General features: G+C 46.2%; 1 protein-coding gene across 1 annotated transcript in view; it reads right to left on the bottom strand.

Moving 5' to 3' along the window:
* Positions 1 to 16,373, bottom strand: part of LOC137376696 (rho guanine nucleotide exchange factor 33-like) — a 75,169-nt gene that overhangs the window by 8,698 nt on the left and 50,098 nt on the right. Inside the window, exon 8 of the mRNA XM_068045671.1 lies at positions 7,695 to 7,824. Coding sequence (XP_067901772.1) covers positions 7,695 to 7,824 — 130 coding nt within the window. The remainder of the gene's footprint in view (positions 1 to 7,694; positions 7,825 to 16,373) is intronic.

Here is a 16,373-nt window from a genome sequence, read left to right as displayed (position 1 = left end):
CAGCTGATCCTCATTGGACGAGGAAGAGCCAGAAAGACAGCACATTCAAAAGAAGCAGCAGAATGCAAAGGAGCTGGAAGAGGAAGCCCCGAGCTCCGTGGCACTGGAAGCAGCGATGGGCTGAGCACGCCCCAACCCCAAAGTGCTGAACCCAGTGAGATGCCCAGCGCACCCCAGCTCCAGGAGACCGAGAGCAGCGAAGCGTCCAGAGCACTCCAGCTCCGGGAAGCCGGGAGCAGAAAATTTCTCGAGGAGGAACAGAGGGGAAAGACACCATGAGCAGAAGACAGTCCAAACCTTTCTACCTACAAGACCCACCGCCCAGATGTCACCCCAGCGGAACAAACCCCCCGTGAGTGACCAGAAGGCTTTTTTTGTGACCCAACGCATTTGCAACGGCTTGCGCACAATATGGGTATGCAGGAACATACCCAAGGACTGGGACTAGTAAGGACACCTGGTGTGGTAAGCAACATCCAGTTTAACTGGGTATAAAGATTGTTTCTATTAACATGCGTAGCGTTCAATCCACTACACGATGTGTTTCAACCTTGGGTTACCTCACCAAGGTCAAAGCCGACCTACTGTTTCTGCAGGAGTGTGGGATACCGCACCTCAGCACCTACGGGAATGGTCGCAATGGTGGTCCCACGGGCCATCGATCTGTTCAGTGGGGAATGATTCCCGTTCTGCTGGCCAGGGTATTCTGCTGCGGGGAGGTAACTTCACCATCTCCGAAGTTAGGGAGGTAGTGGCTGGTCGTCTCCTTGTAACAGATGTAATGTACAACAATGCTCAGCTCTGGTTGATAAACATGTACACCCCGGTCCAATACAGCGAGCGACTGACTGTCCTCCAGCAGCTTCCATTGCTCCTGGCAACGTCCAGGCTGGTCATTCTAGGCAGTGACTTCAACTGCATCACTGATGCAGCTGGACAATTTGGCAGTGACGACAGCAACCCGGACGCTACGTCCAGATTCCTAATGGAAACAGTAAAAGATGCCAAGCTGCACAACATCTTCAACCCTGCAAAGGGAGTTCAGCGTAGATACACTTGGTCAAGACCAGACGGGTCTGCCCGTTCCAGGATTGACTTCCTGTTTGTGTCCCATGCATTCACGGTCAGAGCCATTGACGTTAAGCCGGTGTTCTTCTCTGACCACTGCCTCCTACTGGCTGACTGTCACCTACAGGATGACCAGCGGGTTAGCAGGGGGCCATGGAAGCTGAAGGCAACACTGCTGACCCCAGAGAACATTGAGGAACTCAAAAGGGATTACAAAGGTTGGAGAACTGTGAAACCCCTCTTTGAGTCTCCAGTTCACTGATGGGAAGCAATCAAGGAGAACATCAAGAGGTTCTTTATCCTCAAAGGTGTTCAGAGGGTGAGAGAGAGACAGAGGGAAATGTCCCGACTCCAGAAAAGAATGCAAAATCCGCTCCTGCTGCAGTCGATGGGGGTCGAGGTCAAGGAGGATCTCCAAGAGGTGAAGAGCCAGCAGGCCTCGCTCTTTGCCACGGAGGCCTCCAACATCATCTTCCGGTCCAGAGTCCGCTCCGTTGAGCAGGATGAGCCGTGTTCACGTTTCTTCTTCCAAAAGGTACACACACAGAGCTCTGTGATCAGCAGCCTGAAGGAAGAGGACAGCTCGGTAACGTCTTCACAGTCTGACATACTAAGGATCAGCAAATCCTTTTGTGCTGGGCTATAGGACGTAAAGCCCACGGACAGCTCAGCCTCCCAGTCCTTCCTGTCACCTATCACAGAGGTCTTCGATGTCAGCACGTGGGAGAGTCTGGACAAACCACTAACTCTGGACAGGCTGACAAACGCTGTCAGCTCTATCGAGGCGAGTAAAACTCCCGGAAGCGATGACTTACCAGTTGAGTTGTATTCAGCTCTGTGGGACTGGATTGGCCCAGATCTGCTGGAAGTATACGAGAGTATGCTTCTGGCCAGCAGCATGTCAGAATCCATGAGGCAAGGCATCATCACCCTCATCTACAAGCGGAAGGGGGAGAGGGCGGAAATCAGAAATTGGCAGCCCATCTCACTGCTTAATGTTGACTACAAGATTCTGTCCAAAGTCATCACCAGTCAGGTCAAGTCTTCTCTGGAGTTGGTGATTCACCCCGATCAGACCTGTATTGTACCCGGCAGGAAGATCTCTGATAGTCTCACGCTACTCAGGGATACAATTGCCTATGTGCGGGACATGGGGATGGACACCTGCCTCATCAGTTTGGACCAGGAGAAGGCTTTTGACAGAATATCGCACACATACATGATGGACATGCTCTCCAAAATGGGGTTTGGGGAAGGAATCCGCAATTGGATCAAACTGCTCAACAGAATCATCAGTAGCGCAGTCTCAATCAATGAGTGGGAATCAGAAAGTTTCCTGATCAAATCTGGAGTCAGGCATGGCTGTCTTCTCTCCCCCGTCTTGTTTGTTTGCTATATAGAACCTTTTGCTGAGTCCATTAGGAAGAATGTGGGCTTAAGAGGGGTGACAATCCCAGGCAGCGGAGGCACTCAGGTCAAAGCCTCCCTGTACACGGACGATGTCGCCGTCTTCTGCTCGGATCTGCTGTCCATTCGTAGACTGATGAGCATCTGCGACCAGTTCGAACTGTCCTCAGGAGCCAAAGGAAATGGCAGCAAGAGCAAGGCCATGTTCTTTGGGAACTGGACTGACTGATCTTTTGTCCCCTTCACCGTCATTTTCCGCTTTATCTGGAGATCCAAAATGGACCGGGTCCAGAGGGACACAATGTTCAAACCTCTGGATAAAGGTGGAAAAAACGTACCGAACGTCGCCCTCATCCTGATGACCACCTTCGTGTGTGGCTGCATCAAGCTGTGCGTAGAACCCCAGTACACAAACACCAAGTGTCACCACTTTCTGAGGTTCTATCTGTCCCAGGTGTTGCGAAGGATGGGTCTGGTCACATTGCCGCGGAACGCTGTATCCAGTTGCACCGTGCCTACCACCTATCCTTCGTGGAAAAGCTTGTGCAGAAAAACACCTTTGACGACCAATCCATCAGGCAGTGGTCTGCACAGAATGTCCTCAAGGCCCTACGGGAAAAGAAGATGGTGGATCCTGTCGGATGGTTCCCCGAGCAGACTGCCAGAGACATTTGGCAGAATGCCTCATCATCAGAACTTTCAAACAAGTACCAAGACGTAGCTTGGCTGATGGTGAGAAGGGCCCTCCTCGTCAGATCCTTCATGCACACCTTGAATCTCACCACCTCCGCATGCTGCCCTCGAGGTGGCTGTGTTGGGGAAGAGACAGTTGCCCACCTCCTTCTGGAATGTGTCTTTGCAAAGCAGGTGTGGAACGGGATGCAGTGGTTTTTGTCGAGGTTCATCCCAAGCAGCTCTGTAACACAGGAGTCTGTGCTCTACGGGCTGTTCCCAGGGACGCACACCGAGATAAACATCAACTGCTCTTGGAGGACTATCAATTCGGTGAAAGACGCTCCTTGGTCTGCCCAAAACATGCTGGTCTTCCAGCGCAAAGAGTTGTCCATGACCGAGTGTTGCAGACTGGCACATTCCAAGGTCCAGGACTACGTGCTGAGGGACGCAGTAAAGCTTGGGGCAGCCGCAGCAAAGTCTCAATGGGGAAAGACCACAGTGTAAGGTCCTCCCACCAAAGTGAAATGAGGGGCTGAACACATAGGAAATCCCTCTGCTGTATGCACCAAATATGGGTTTGCTGTAAATTGTACGTGGCATGTAAAATGGAATGGAAGGGTTGTGAGGCAACTCACTCCTGTATTGAAGAAAACTGATTTCTTTTGCACTTTCTGGATTGTCAACTTGGAACTGTTTTGTAATGTAGTTTTTTTTACAGATTTTTAGGAATACAGTATATCTTTGGGGTAAAAAAGGAGCAGCAGGTGTGCTTCCTTCAAGCCGAACAAGCTTTACTGCTTTCATCCCCACACCTTAACAATCTCTGCTCTTCCCACCCCGCTACCAATCTTCCCTGCAGCCGCACCCCCCACCCCCCACCAACACCACTGCACCCCACATCCACACTCTCCCCACACTGACCATAACCTCTCCTCCGAACCGTAATCTCTCTCCCGGACCAGGACCTCCCACTGATCATGATTTCACCCCCAACCACGATCCCCCATCTCCACAATCTCTTATTCCCTCTTCTGTACTCCACAGCTGCAGCCTTGTACCACAGGCTTTCCTGCTCAACAGGTTGGTTGGTCAATCAGGCTGGTTGTTGGGCAGGACACCTGGTGAAAAAATTAAAAAGGATTCCTGCTGTTAATTTTAGCAGGACATGCCATACCTGGGGTTTCCCGTCTGGAACTGATCCCCTTCCCTGCTCCCTCCATGGCCACCTGCTCCCCCCCCCCTCCCCCACCCCATTAAATAATGGGGCCATTGAGTCTGGCAGTGACAGTGGCATGAATAAAGGTTTCAGTGCCAGATGGGCTGAGGTAGGGATAAAGGTAAGCAATCTTGTGGAGGTGGAAATCTTTGTGATAGAGAGGAAATGAAGTCAAAAGCTTAGCTTGGGATAGAACAGGATACCAAGGAGATTAATAATCTGGTTCGACTGGAAACAGTGGCCAGGCAGAGCAATGCTGATGGTATCAAAGTAGCTTCAGTATCCCCAACCTCGCACAAGTTACGGCTCATCCAAGACCCAGATGTCAAAGCAGCAGTGGAGAGGGGTTGGGAGGGTGTTGTCGAGGTAGAGCTGGGTTTTGTCAGCATACATGTGGAAGTCAACCCCATGTTCTGCAGATGATAAGCTGCATATAGATGAGGAAGAGGAGGGGCAAGGAAAGGTTCCTGCACAACTCCCATAGTGACAGCACAGGGACAGAAAGAGAGATAATTGTTGGAGATACTCTGGATGCAATTAAATTGACAAGCGTGAAACCAAGCAAGGGAACCCCCATGTAAAGATTTGCTGTAAAAACAGAAATCATAGGCTAACTTTGCTATCAGGAGTTGAAATGTTTCTCATTATCTTTCGTCACATAATCCAGATAAATTACAGAATCAGGTACTGTAACAGCCTACTTAACAATAGTCCGATCATAAAGAAATTGCTTCCAATACTTTCCTGATGTAGAAAGTGCTATGTCTATCAATATTAGTAATCTAATAATTATAATAAAATTCCTTTTGCTGCTTGGTTTTGCACATGGTTTTAGTCAGAGTATATTGCATATATTTGATTGTACTTTCTGAAAATAAAAAAAATCAATGAGCTTTGGGTTCATCAAAGTTTGGAGTGGGTGGCAGGCAAAGTGGGGATGAGACTGGAAGGAGCCAGTACAGTGTGGGGCTCGGGTTGCAGCAGGGTGGGTGGGACAATGGTGGCAGGAAAATCTGGGGCATGTGGAGATCTTACAGTGGCTTCTGGGAGTTGTTCACTTCACAACGTAAGGTCTTGGCTGGGAGGGCTGAGCCATGAACCGTCTGGGGAGGTTTACAAAGCAAGCAGGATTCCACCACGGCAGCTGGTGGAATTTAAATTCAATTAATTAATAAAAATCTGGAATCAAAAGCTAGTCTCAGTAATGGTTCCATGAAACTATCATCGATTGCCATAAAAACCCATCTGGTTCACTAATGTCCTTTAGGGAAGGAAATCTGCCGTCCTTAACTGGTCTGGCCTACATGTGACTCCAGACCCACAGCAATGTGGTTCACTCTTAACTGCCCTCTGAAATGGCCTGGCAAGCCACTCAACTGTCAAGGGCAATTAGGGATGGGCAACAAATGCTGGCCTTGCCAGTGACACCCACATCCCATAACAGAATTTAAAAAAACTAAGTCATGCATGATAAAGGGAGGAAATTGTTGGAATGAATGAAAGATGGAATTGGTACTTTTGTGATTTTTCTGTTCAATTCATGTGCTTACTATTATAAACTTAATTTGTAGGAGCATATTTGGTTATGTGAGGGACTGTCACAGCAGCTGTACGTTGAGGAATTTCTTTTCGACAATGGATTAGGTGTTTATATTGGTGAAATAATGGAAGTAGAAAATAACCAATTAGAAACCAAGTAAATGAAAACATTTACACACTCAACCAATGAGGAAGATGTAAATTAACCAAAAAAATTGTAAGACAGCAGCTGCATTGTGGGTATAATGAGAATTACTCATTGTATGGAGAGGAAGAGATGAGACAGTGTCACACAGACAATTACACAATTGCGGTGTTTACATAGCTGGAATTTAATGATGAGGCGGTGGCCCCACCCAACAGCTAGAATTCTGGGTGAGCCTGCCTCTGTTGGCCCTGGAAGCCACGCTGCTATTTGGCATGGCTCAGGCACTTAACTGCCTGCAGTCATGGCTTCCACCCCTCTGAGGCAGGAAGTCCCGCTGCCAAGAGCTGCTGGCCAATCAGACGACCAGCAGCCCTTCAGTCCCAGCAACACCACTGGGAGCACCCAGCAAGAAGACGATCATGGACGTCAGCCTTCAAGAGGGTAAGTGGGGGTCAGGTCTCATCGGAGACAATCAACTGGATCTTGGCGAGGGGGAGGGTGGTCAGAGGGTAGGACAGGGTGGGTTATTTCAGTGGGGGGGTGGCCCATGCTGCTGGGATGCCTTCCTTGGGTAATGCAGTGCCTGATCAGGAGGGACTAACCCCCAGCCCGCAAGGCGGCTGCCATGTATTATTAGGTATATTACTAGGTGGCCTCCTCAGGTGCAGGAATGCCCATCCGCCACTAGTAAAATACCAGCAGTGGCAGGAAGAGGCCCTTAAGTGGCAATTAAGAGCCTCAGTTGGCCTAAGGATGGGCAGGCCACCTGCCACCTCCCCCGTCGCTGGTAAAATAGCAGCAGGAGGCGGGCACGGCATCCCCCACCATCCCACTGGATTTTTTGCCCCCACTGCCACCTAGCCCACTCCTGGAGGTTAGGGGGTAAAATTCCGGCCCATATTTTATCAGTGATCTGCTAGACTCAATACAGTATATAGGAGAATGCTTAGAAAGTATTTATATGTGAAAGCTGCTGTTGAGGAACAGCAAGGTGTGTTTCAGTAAAAGAATGATCAGGACTGGGCGGCACAGTGGTTAGCATCGCAGCCTCATAGCTCCAGCAACCCGGGGTTCAATTCTGGGTACTGCCTGTGCCCAGTTTGCAAGTTCTCCCTGTGACTGCATGGGTTTTCGCCAGGTGCTCTGGTTTCCTCCCACAGCCAAAGACTTGCAGGTTGATAGGTAAATTGGCCATTGTAAATTGCCCCTAGTGTAGGTAGGTGGTAGGGAATATGAGATTACTGCAGGGTTAGTATAAATGGGTGGTTGTTGGTCAGCACAGACTTGGTGGGCTGAAGGGCCTGTTTCAGTGCTGTATCTCCAAAATAAATAAATAAAACCTATGAACCTTGCAGGTCCCAGAGGAGACATGACAATATATTAATCCCATGTTTTATTTAAGACTGATTGAAAGCGTTCAATACCAACTGAGATATAGATCGTATAAATTCCTCTCTGATTTTATCTGACAGGTTTTCTTGGTTTTCCATTTTCAAAATTTTTTTGGCACTGTTTCTTCTGCACACTATAACAATGAGCATTTATTGAAGATTAAAATAAAACTGAAAAACTTTTACTAAATCCACAAGAAGCTTAAAACACGTCTTCAGTTATCATTTTTAAAGGTATTGCAAACTGTACCTCAAGTCTTTGCACTTCAGTACCACATTCTTTCCACACACAGTAATATTGGTCTTCAGAATTAATGAAAGATGGAATGCATACATTCTTTCTGACTTTAGCAGTTCCATAGTAGCTTGCTGCCTTTTGACTGGAAAGTGTAAAGGCAGAGTATGACAATTTGGAAAATATGACTGGGTATCTTGTTTGTAGTTATTTCTCAGTTTGTACATGACTTTCAAATAATGTTCTCAAAACATTTATAATGTTAACCATAGTGCAGGTAACTTATGCTGTGTTACAAAAAAATCATAGAATCATAAAGCACAGGAGGAGGCCATTGGTTCCATTGTACCTATGCCAGCTGTTTGAAAGAGCTATCCAAGTAATCCTATACCCCTGTTCTTTCCCCATAGCCCAGCAAATCTTTTCCTTTTGGAGTATATATCCAATTCCCTTTTAAAGCTCACTATAGAATTTGTTACCAACACTTTTCAGGCAGTGCATTCAAGATCATGACAACTCACTGTGTGAAACCATTTCTCCTCTCCCCTCTGGTTCTTCTGCAATTTTTGATTTTTTTAATGAATGATCTCCAATTGCTCTGTGAGCTTATCCAGTAAGTAGCCATTCATATTGGGAAGGTGCAAAATTGAACTCCTGGTTTATGCTGAATTAGCTTATATTAGCTTGTTGTACAACCGCAACAATATCCCAAGGCACATCCAGGAGTGTTATAAAGCAAAATATGACACTGAGCCACATAAGATATTAGGTCAGATAACTAAAAGCTTGGACAAAGAGATAAGTTTTAAGGAGTATCTTAAAGGATGAAAGTGAGGTAGAGATGCAGAGAGGTGTAGGGAGGGAATTCCAGAGCTTAGGGCTAGGCAACTGAAGACATGGCCACCAATGGTGGAGCAATTAAAATCAGAGATGCTGAAGAGGCCAGAATTAGATGAGTACAGATATCTGAGGGTTGTGGGGCTGGAGATTACAGAGACAGGGAGGAGTGAGGCCATACAGGGATTTGAAAACAAGGATGAAATTTTTAAATCAAGATGATGCTTGACCAGGAGCCAATGTAGGTCAGTCAGCAGAGGGTTGATAGGTGAACAGGACTTGGTGTGAGTAACCACACAGGCAGCAGAGTTTTGGGAGTTTACGGAGATAGAATGTGTAAGACCAAGCAGGAGTGGATTGGAATAGTCAAGTGTAGAGGTACCAAAGTCATGAATGGGGGTTTTCAGCAACAGATGAGCTGAGGCAGGGGCAAAGTCAAACAATGTTATGGAAGTGGGAATAGGTAGAATTAATGATGGCGCGGATATGTGGTCGAAAACTCATCCCTGGGTCAAATATGACACCAAGGTTGCAAACAGTCTGGTTTAGTTTCAGACAGTTGCCAGGCCGAGGAATGAAGTCAGTCACTCAAGAACTGAATTTGGAGCAGAGACAAAAACAATGGCTTCAGTCTTCCAAATATTTAATTGGAGGAGATTTCTGCTCATCCAGTTCTAGATGTTGGACAATCAGTCTGATAATTTGGTAACAGTGGAGGAATTGAGAGAGGTATTGAGGTGGAGCTGGCTGTTGTCAGCAGACATGTGAAAACGAATGCTGTGCTGGATGATGTTGCCAAGGGCAGCATGTAGATTAGAAATTGGAGGTGGACAAGTATAGATCCTTGTGGGACAACAAAGGTAACAGTGCGGGGGTGGGAACAGAAGCCATTGCAAGTGATACTCTGGCTACATCAGATAGATAAGAATGGATAATAATAATAAGTGAGAGACCTTGAAGTGCATGTCCACAGGTCCCTAAAGGTGGCAGGACAGGTAGATAAAGTGGTGAAGAAGGCATATGGAATGTTTTCCTTTATTGACCGAGGTAAAGAATACAAAAGCAGTGATGTAATGCTGGAACTGTATAAAATGCTGGGTCGGCCACAGTTGGAGTATTGTGTACAGTTCTGGTCACCACATTACAGGAAGGACATAGTTGCTCTGGAGAGAGTACAGAGGAGATTTACAAGAATGTTGCCAGGACATGAAAGTTGCAGCTATGAGGAAAGATTGGATATGCTAGGGTTAATTTTCCTTAGAACAGAGGAGGCTAAGGGGTGACTTAATAGAGGTCAAAATTATGAGGGGCCTAGATAGAGTAGACGGGAGGGACCTGTTTCCTCTAGCAGAGAGGTCAATTAACAGGGGGCACAGATTTAAGGTGATTGATCGAAGGATTAGAGGGGACATGAGGAAAAACCTTTTCACCCAGAGAGTGGTGGGTGTCTGGAATTCACTGCCAGGAATGGTGGTGGAGGTAGAAACCCTCAATTCTTTTAAAACATATCTGGACATGCACCTGAAGTGCTGTAACCTGCAAGGTTATGGACAGGTGCTGGAAGGTGGAATTAGATTGGGCAGCTACATTTTCAGCTGGCACAGACACGACGGGCTGAATGGCCTCCTTCTCTGCTGTAATTTTTCTATGGTTCTATGGAACCAGGTGAAAGCAGTTCCAACCAGCTGAATGACTGTGGAGAGGCCTCGGAGAAACAGGGTGTGGTCAATCGTGTCAAAGGCTGCCGACAGGTCGAAGGGATGAGGAGGGATAGTTTACCTTTGTGAGAGTCACATATGATGTCATTTGTGACTTTGATAAGAGGTGTTTCAGTACTGCAGCGGAGCAGACTCCTGATTAGTGGGATTCAGACATGGAGTTCTGGGAAAGATGGGAATAGATTTAGGAGGTGAGAACATGTTCAAGGACTTTGGAGAGGAAAGGGAGGTTGGAGATAAGGTGGTAGTTTGTAAGGACAGTGGTGTCAAGGGTTGTTTTTTTAAGGAAAAGGGTGATGATGGCAAATCTAAGCAACAAAAGAAATAGGAGCAGGTGTAGGCCCATACAGCCCCTAGGGCCTGCTCTGCCATTCATTAAGATCATGCTTGATCTGATCTTGGTCTCAAAACCACTTTGCCGCCTGTTTCCACAAAACTTGACTCTGAGGGATGAATATATTCAATGACTCAGCCTCCACAGCTCGCTGGGGTACAGAATCCCAAAGATTCACAACCCTCTGAGAGAAGAAATTCCTCCTCATCTCTGCCTTAAATGGGAAACGCCCTTATTCTGAAACTATGCTTCCTAGTTCTAGATTCCCCCACGAAGGGAAACATCCTCTCAGCATCTATCCTGTCCACTCAGAATCTTATATGTTTCAATAAGATCACCTCTCATTCTTCTAAACTCTAATGAGTATAGGTCCAAACTGCTCAACCTTTCCTCGCAAGACAATCCCTTCATCCCAGGGATCAACCTAGTGAACCTTCTCTGAACTGCTTCCAATGCAAGTATATCCCTCCTCTAGATGATCCAGGATGTAGTGATGGAGGAGCCTCAGCCCTTGACTTTGACCAATAGGTATGAGGTACTTGCTATCTGTGTAGATGAGAAAAAAGGACTGCAGGATGGATGTGCAAACTGGTCATAGCACCATTGTGTAGGAAGCCATTCAAGTCGGGGGAGTGAAAAGGAATGTGGTAGTGATAGGAGACAGTCAGGGGGATAGATACTGTTCTCTGCAGCTGCAGCCAGGAGTTCTGAAGAATATGTTGCCTGCCCAGTGTCAGGATTAGAGACATTTCCTCATGGCTGCAGATGAACTTGGAGTGGGAGGGGGAGGATCCAGTTGTCGTGGTCCATGTAGGAACCAACGACATAGGTAGAACGAGGAATGATGTTCTGCTGAGACAGTTTGAGGAGTTAGGGTCCAAATTAAAACGCAGAACCTCAAAAGTAATAACCTCTGGATTGTTACCTGAGCCACGTGCCAATGGCATTGGGTCAAGCAGATTAGAGAATTAAATGCTTGGCTCTAAGAGTGATGTGGAAAAAAGGGGTTTTGTTCATGAGGTGCTGGCACCAATACAGGGGAAAAATGGATGGGCTCCACTTAAACCAGGCTGGGGGTCAGTGTTATAGTGAATTGTATAACTAGAGCTGTGGGTACGGCTTTAAACTAAAAGAGGTGGGGAGGGAGTCAAGTGAAGGGAGATTTAGAAATCTGAAGAGAAAAGTCAAGGCAATAGAGCACTGCATCGATTTGGATAATGGTAAGCAGAGTGGGACAAGAAGGGACAGAGAGTTTAATGGTAATAGTGCATCAGTGAATAATGTCCATGCAAAGAATAATAGTAAAAAAAAAGCTCTTTATCTGAATGTACAAAATATTCATTATAAGGTAGATGAACTAGTGGCACAACAGCGAGGATTTGCTTAGATCTAGTTGCCATTACAGAGACATGGTTACAAGGTGACCAAGGTTGTGAAATAAATATTCCAGGATATACAACATTTTGAAAAGATGGGCAGAATGGAAAAGGAGGAGGCCTAGCCCTGATATTAATGGATGACATAAGGACAGTAGTGGGAAAGGAATGATGAGAAATGGCTCAGAATATCATGAAATAGAATCAGTATGGGAGGAGAGTAGGAATAAAAATGGTCAGAAAATGCTGGGAGAAGTTTATAAGCCCCTAACAATGGTTATACTGTTGGACAGAGCACTAAGCAAGAAATAATTGGAGCTTATTACAAAGGCAATGTAATAATCGCGAGGGGACTTTAATCATCATATAGACTGGACAAATCAAATTGGCAAATGTCATCTGGAGGATGCGTTTTAGAATGCTTTCACAACAGTTTCCTGGAATATATGTGGTGGAACCAACTAAGGATAAAGTAATCTAAGATCTAGTATTGTGCAATGAGGCAGGTTTAATTAGTAATCTCATAGTAAAAGATCCTCTGGGAAAAAGTGATCATAATACAATTGCATTCCATATTAAGTTTAAAAGTGACATACCCCAGTCCCAAACAAAAATCTTAAACAAAGTCAATTACAAAGTTATGAGAGGACAGCTGGCTAAGGTTGAATCGGTAAATAGACTAAAAAGTATGCGTTAAACAAACAGTGGGAAACATTTAAAGAAACAATTCAAAATGTTTAACAAAAATACATTCTATTAAAAAACAAAAACTCAGTAAGAAAGATCCATCTATGGCTTATGATGGGAGTTAAGGATAGTATCAGATTAAAAGAAGAGGCTTATAATTTTGCAAAGAATAGTCGTTAGGTTGAGGATTGGGAGTGTTTTAGAAGCTTGCGAAAGGCAACCAAAAATTTGATAAGGGAAAAATAGAATGAGTGTGAACTAGCCAGGAATATATAGATTGTAAGAGCTTTTATAAGTATAAAAAGGAGGAAAGTAGCTAAAATAAGCGTTGATCCCTTGGAGGCAGATTCATGCAAAATTATCAAGGCAAATGCAGAAATGTGAGGAAGACACAAGTTACATACCCGAAATAGAGGGTAACGAAGGAGCTAATAAGAAAGAGGAATTTAAGGTCATTACCAGCAGTAGAGAAAAAGTATTGGAGAAACTTAATGGACTAAAAGCCAACAGATCTCCATGACCTGATGGACTACATCCAAGAGTTCTAAAAGAGGTAGCTGCAGAGATAGTGGATGCACTGGTTATGATTTTCCAAAATTCCCTAGATTCTAGAACAGTTCCAGCAGATTGGAAGTCCACAAATGTAACTCCGCTATTCAAGAAAGGAGGGAGAGAGAAAACAGGCAACTACAGGCCAGTTAGCCTGACATCAGTCATCAGGAAAATGCTAGAATCTATTATTAGCAATGCAGTTAGAAAATCATACTGTGATCAAAGTCAACATAGTTTTAGAAAAGGGAAATTGTGTTTGACAAATGTATTAAAGTTTTTTGAGGATGTAACGAGTAGGGTAGATGAAGGGGAACCATTAGCTGTAGTATACTTGGATTTCCCAAACACATTCAATAAGGTGCCACACAAAAGGTTAATATGCAAAATAAGAGCTCATGAAGTTGGGCATAATATATTAGCATGGATGACCTCCTCCTGAGGTCCTCAGCATCACAGATGCCAGTCTTCGGACAATTCAATTCACTCCATGTGATATCAAGAAATGGCTGAAGGCACTGGATACTGCAAAGCTATGGGGCTGACAACATTCCGGCAATAGTATTGAAGACCTGTGCTCCACAGCGGGCCGTGCCCCTAGCCAAGCTGTTCCAGTACAATTACAACACTGGCATCTACCTGGCAATGTGGAAAATTGCCCAGGTACGTCCTGTACACAAAGCACAGGACAAATCCAACCCAGCCAATTACCACCCCATCAGTCTACTCTCAATCATCAGTAAAGTGATGGAAGGTATCGTCGACAGTGCTATCAAGCATCACTTGTTCAGCAATAACCTGCTCAGTGACGCTTAGTTTGGGTTCCGCCAGGGTCACTCAGCTCCTGACCTCATTACAGCCTTGGTCCAAACATGGACAAAAGAGCCGAACTCAAGAGGTGAGGTGAAAGTGATTGCCCATGACAACAAGGCAGCATTTGACTGAGTGTGACATCAAGAAGCCCTAGCAAAACTAGAGTCAGTGGGAATTGGTGGAAAACTCTCCACTGGTTGGAGTCATACATAGCACAAAGGAAGATGGTTGTGGTTATTGGAGGTCAATCATCTCAGTCCCAGGACATCGATGCAGGAATTTCTCAGCGTAGTGTCCTAGGCCCAACCATCTTCAGCTGCTTCATCAATGACCTTCCCTCCATCGTAAGGCCAGAGGTGGGGATGTTCGCTGATGATTGCCCAATGTTCAGCACCATTAGTGACTATCTAGATGCTGAAGCAGTCCGTGTCCATATGCAGCAAGACCTGGACAACATTCAGGCTTGGTCTGATAAGTGGCAAGTTACATTCGTGCCACATAAGTGCCAGGCAATGACCATCTCCAACAAAAGAAAATCCAACCATCTCCCCTTGACGTTCAATGTCATTACCATCACTGAATCCCCCACTATCAACATCCTGGGGATTACCATTGACCAGAAACTGAATTGGACCAGCCACATAAATACTGTGGCTACAAGAGCAGGTCAGAGTCTGGGAATTCTGTGGCAAATAACTTACCTTATGGCTCCCCAAAGTCTATCCGCCATTTACAAGGCACAAGTCAGGAGTGTGATGGAATACTCTCCATTTGCCCGGATGAGTGCAGCTCCAATGGCACTCAAGAAGCTCCATCCAGGACAAATCAGCCAGCTTGATCGGCACCCCATCCACCATCTTAAACATTCACTCCCTCCACCACCCATGCACTGTGGCAGCTGTGTGTACCATCTACAAGATGCACTGCAGCAATGCACCAAGGCTCCTTCACAGCACCTTCTACCGCCTAGAAGGACAAGGGCAGCAGATTCATAGGAACACCACCACCTGCAAGTTCCCTCCAAGTCTCTCACCATCCAGACTTGGAACTATATCGCCATTCCTTCAGCTGTCGCTGGGTCAAAATCCTGGAACTCCCTTCCTAATAGTACTGTGGATACATCTGCACCTCATGGACTGCAGCAGTTCAAGAAGGCCACCACCTTCTCAACGGCAATTGGGGATGGGTAATAAATGCTGGCCTAGCCAACGACGCCCATATCCCGTGAAAGAATAAAAAAAGATTGATTAACGGACACGAAGCAGAGAGTAGGGATAAGAAAGGCATTTTCATGTTGGCAGGCTGCAACTAGTGGGCCCTCAGCTATTTGCAATCTCTGTTAATGACTTAGACAGAGACTGAGAGTAACGTATCTCCGTTTGCTGCCAATACAAAGTTATGTGGGAATGCAAGCTATAAGGAGGATACAAAAAGGCTGCAAAGAGATATAGACTGGTTAAGTGAGTGGGAAACAAGGTGGCAGCTGCAGTATAATTTGGGAAGTGTGAGGTTATTCACTTTAGTAAAAAGAATAGAAAAGCAGAACATTTTTAAAAAGATATGAAACTTTTAAATGTTGGTGTTCAGAGAGACTTCAGAGAGCAAGCCCCCCAGCTCCAGGGCACTGGAAGCTGTGACGGGCCCAGCACGCTCCAACCCCAAAGTGCCGAACTCAGAGAGATGCCCAGCGCACCCTAGCTCCGGGAGACCAAGAGCAGTGAAGTGTCTGGCTCACTCCAGCTCCGGGAAGCCGGGAGCAGTGATGTCTTCGAGGAGGAACAGAAAGGAAAGACACCACCAGCAGAGGACAGCCCAAACGATACTGTGGACAAAAATCCCGATGTCACCCCAGCAGAATAAAAGCCCCATGAGTAACCAGGAGGGGTTTCTGAGCCCAACAAATGTGAAACAGCTATGGGTATGCAGGAACATACACAAGGACTGGGACTAGCAAGGACACCTGGTGTGGTAAGCAACACCCAACTTTAAAATGGGTATAAAGATTGCTTCAATTAACGTGCGTTGCATTAAATCCACGACGTGATGTGTTTTGACCTTGGACCACCTCTCCAAGGTCAAAGCTGACCTGTTGTTTCTGCAGGAGAGTGGAATCCCACACCTCAGCACTTACAAGCAATGGCCGCGATGGTGATCCCACGGGCCATCGATCTGGTCAAGGAGTAATGATTCCGGATTCTCCGGCCTGGGTACTCTGCTGTGGGAGGCAACTTCACCATCTCCGAAGTTAAGGAGGAGGTGGACGGTCGCCTCCTCGTAGCGGATGTAATGTACAACAATGCTCCGCTCCAGTTAATCAACGTGTACGCCCCGGTTCAATGCAGCGAGCGGCTAACCGTCTTCCAAAAGCTCCCACTGCTGT

This window comes from Heterodontus francisci, chromosome 13 (genome assembly GCF_036365525.1).
Source record: "Heterodontus francisci isolate sHetFra1 chromosome 13, sHetFra1.hap1, whole genome shotgun sequence".
Lineage (NCBI taxonomy): Eukaryota > Metazoa > Chordata > Chondrichthyes > Heterodontiformes > Heterodontidae > Heterodontus > Heterodontus francisci.
The sequence above is the reverse complement of the archived record's forward strand: the minus strand, read 5'-3'. Positions and strand labels throughout refer to the sequence as shown.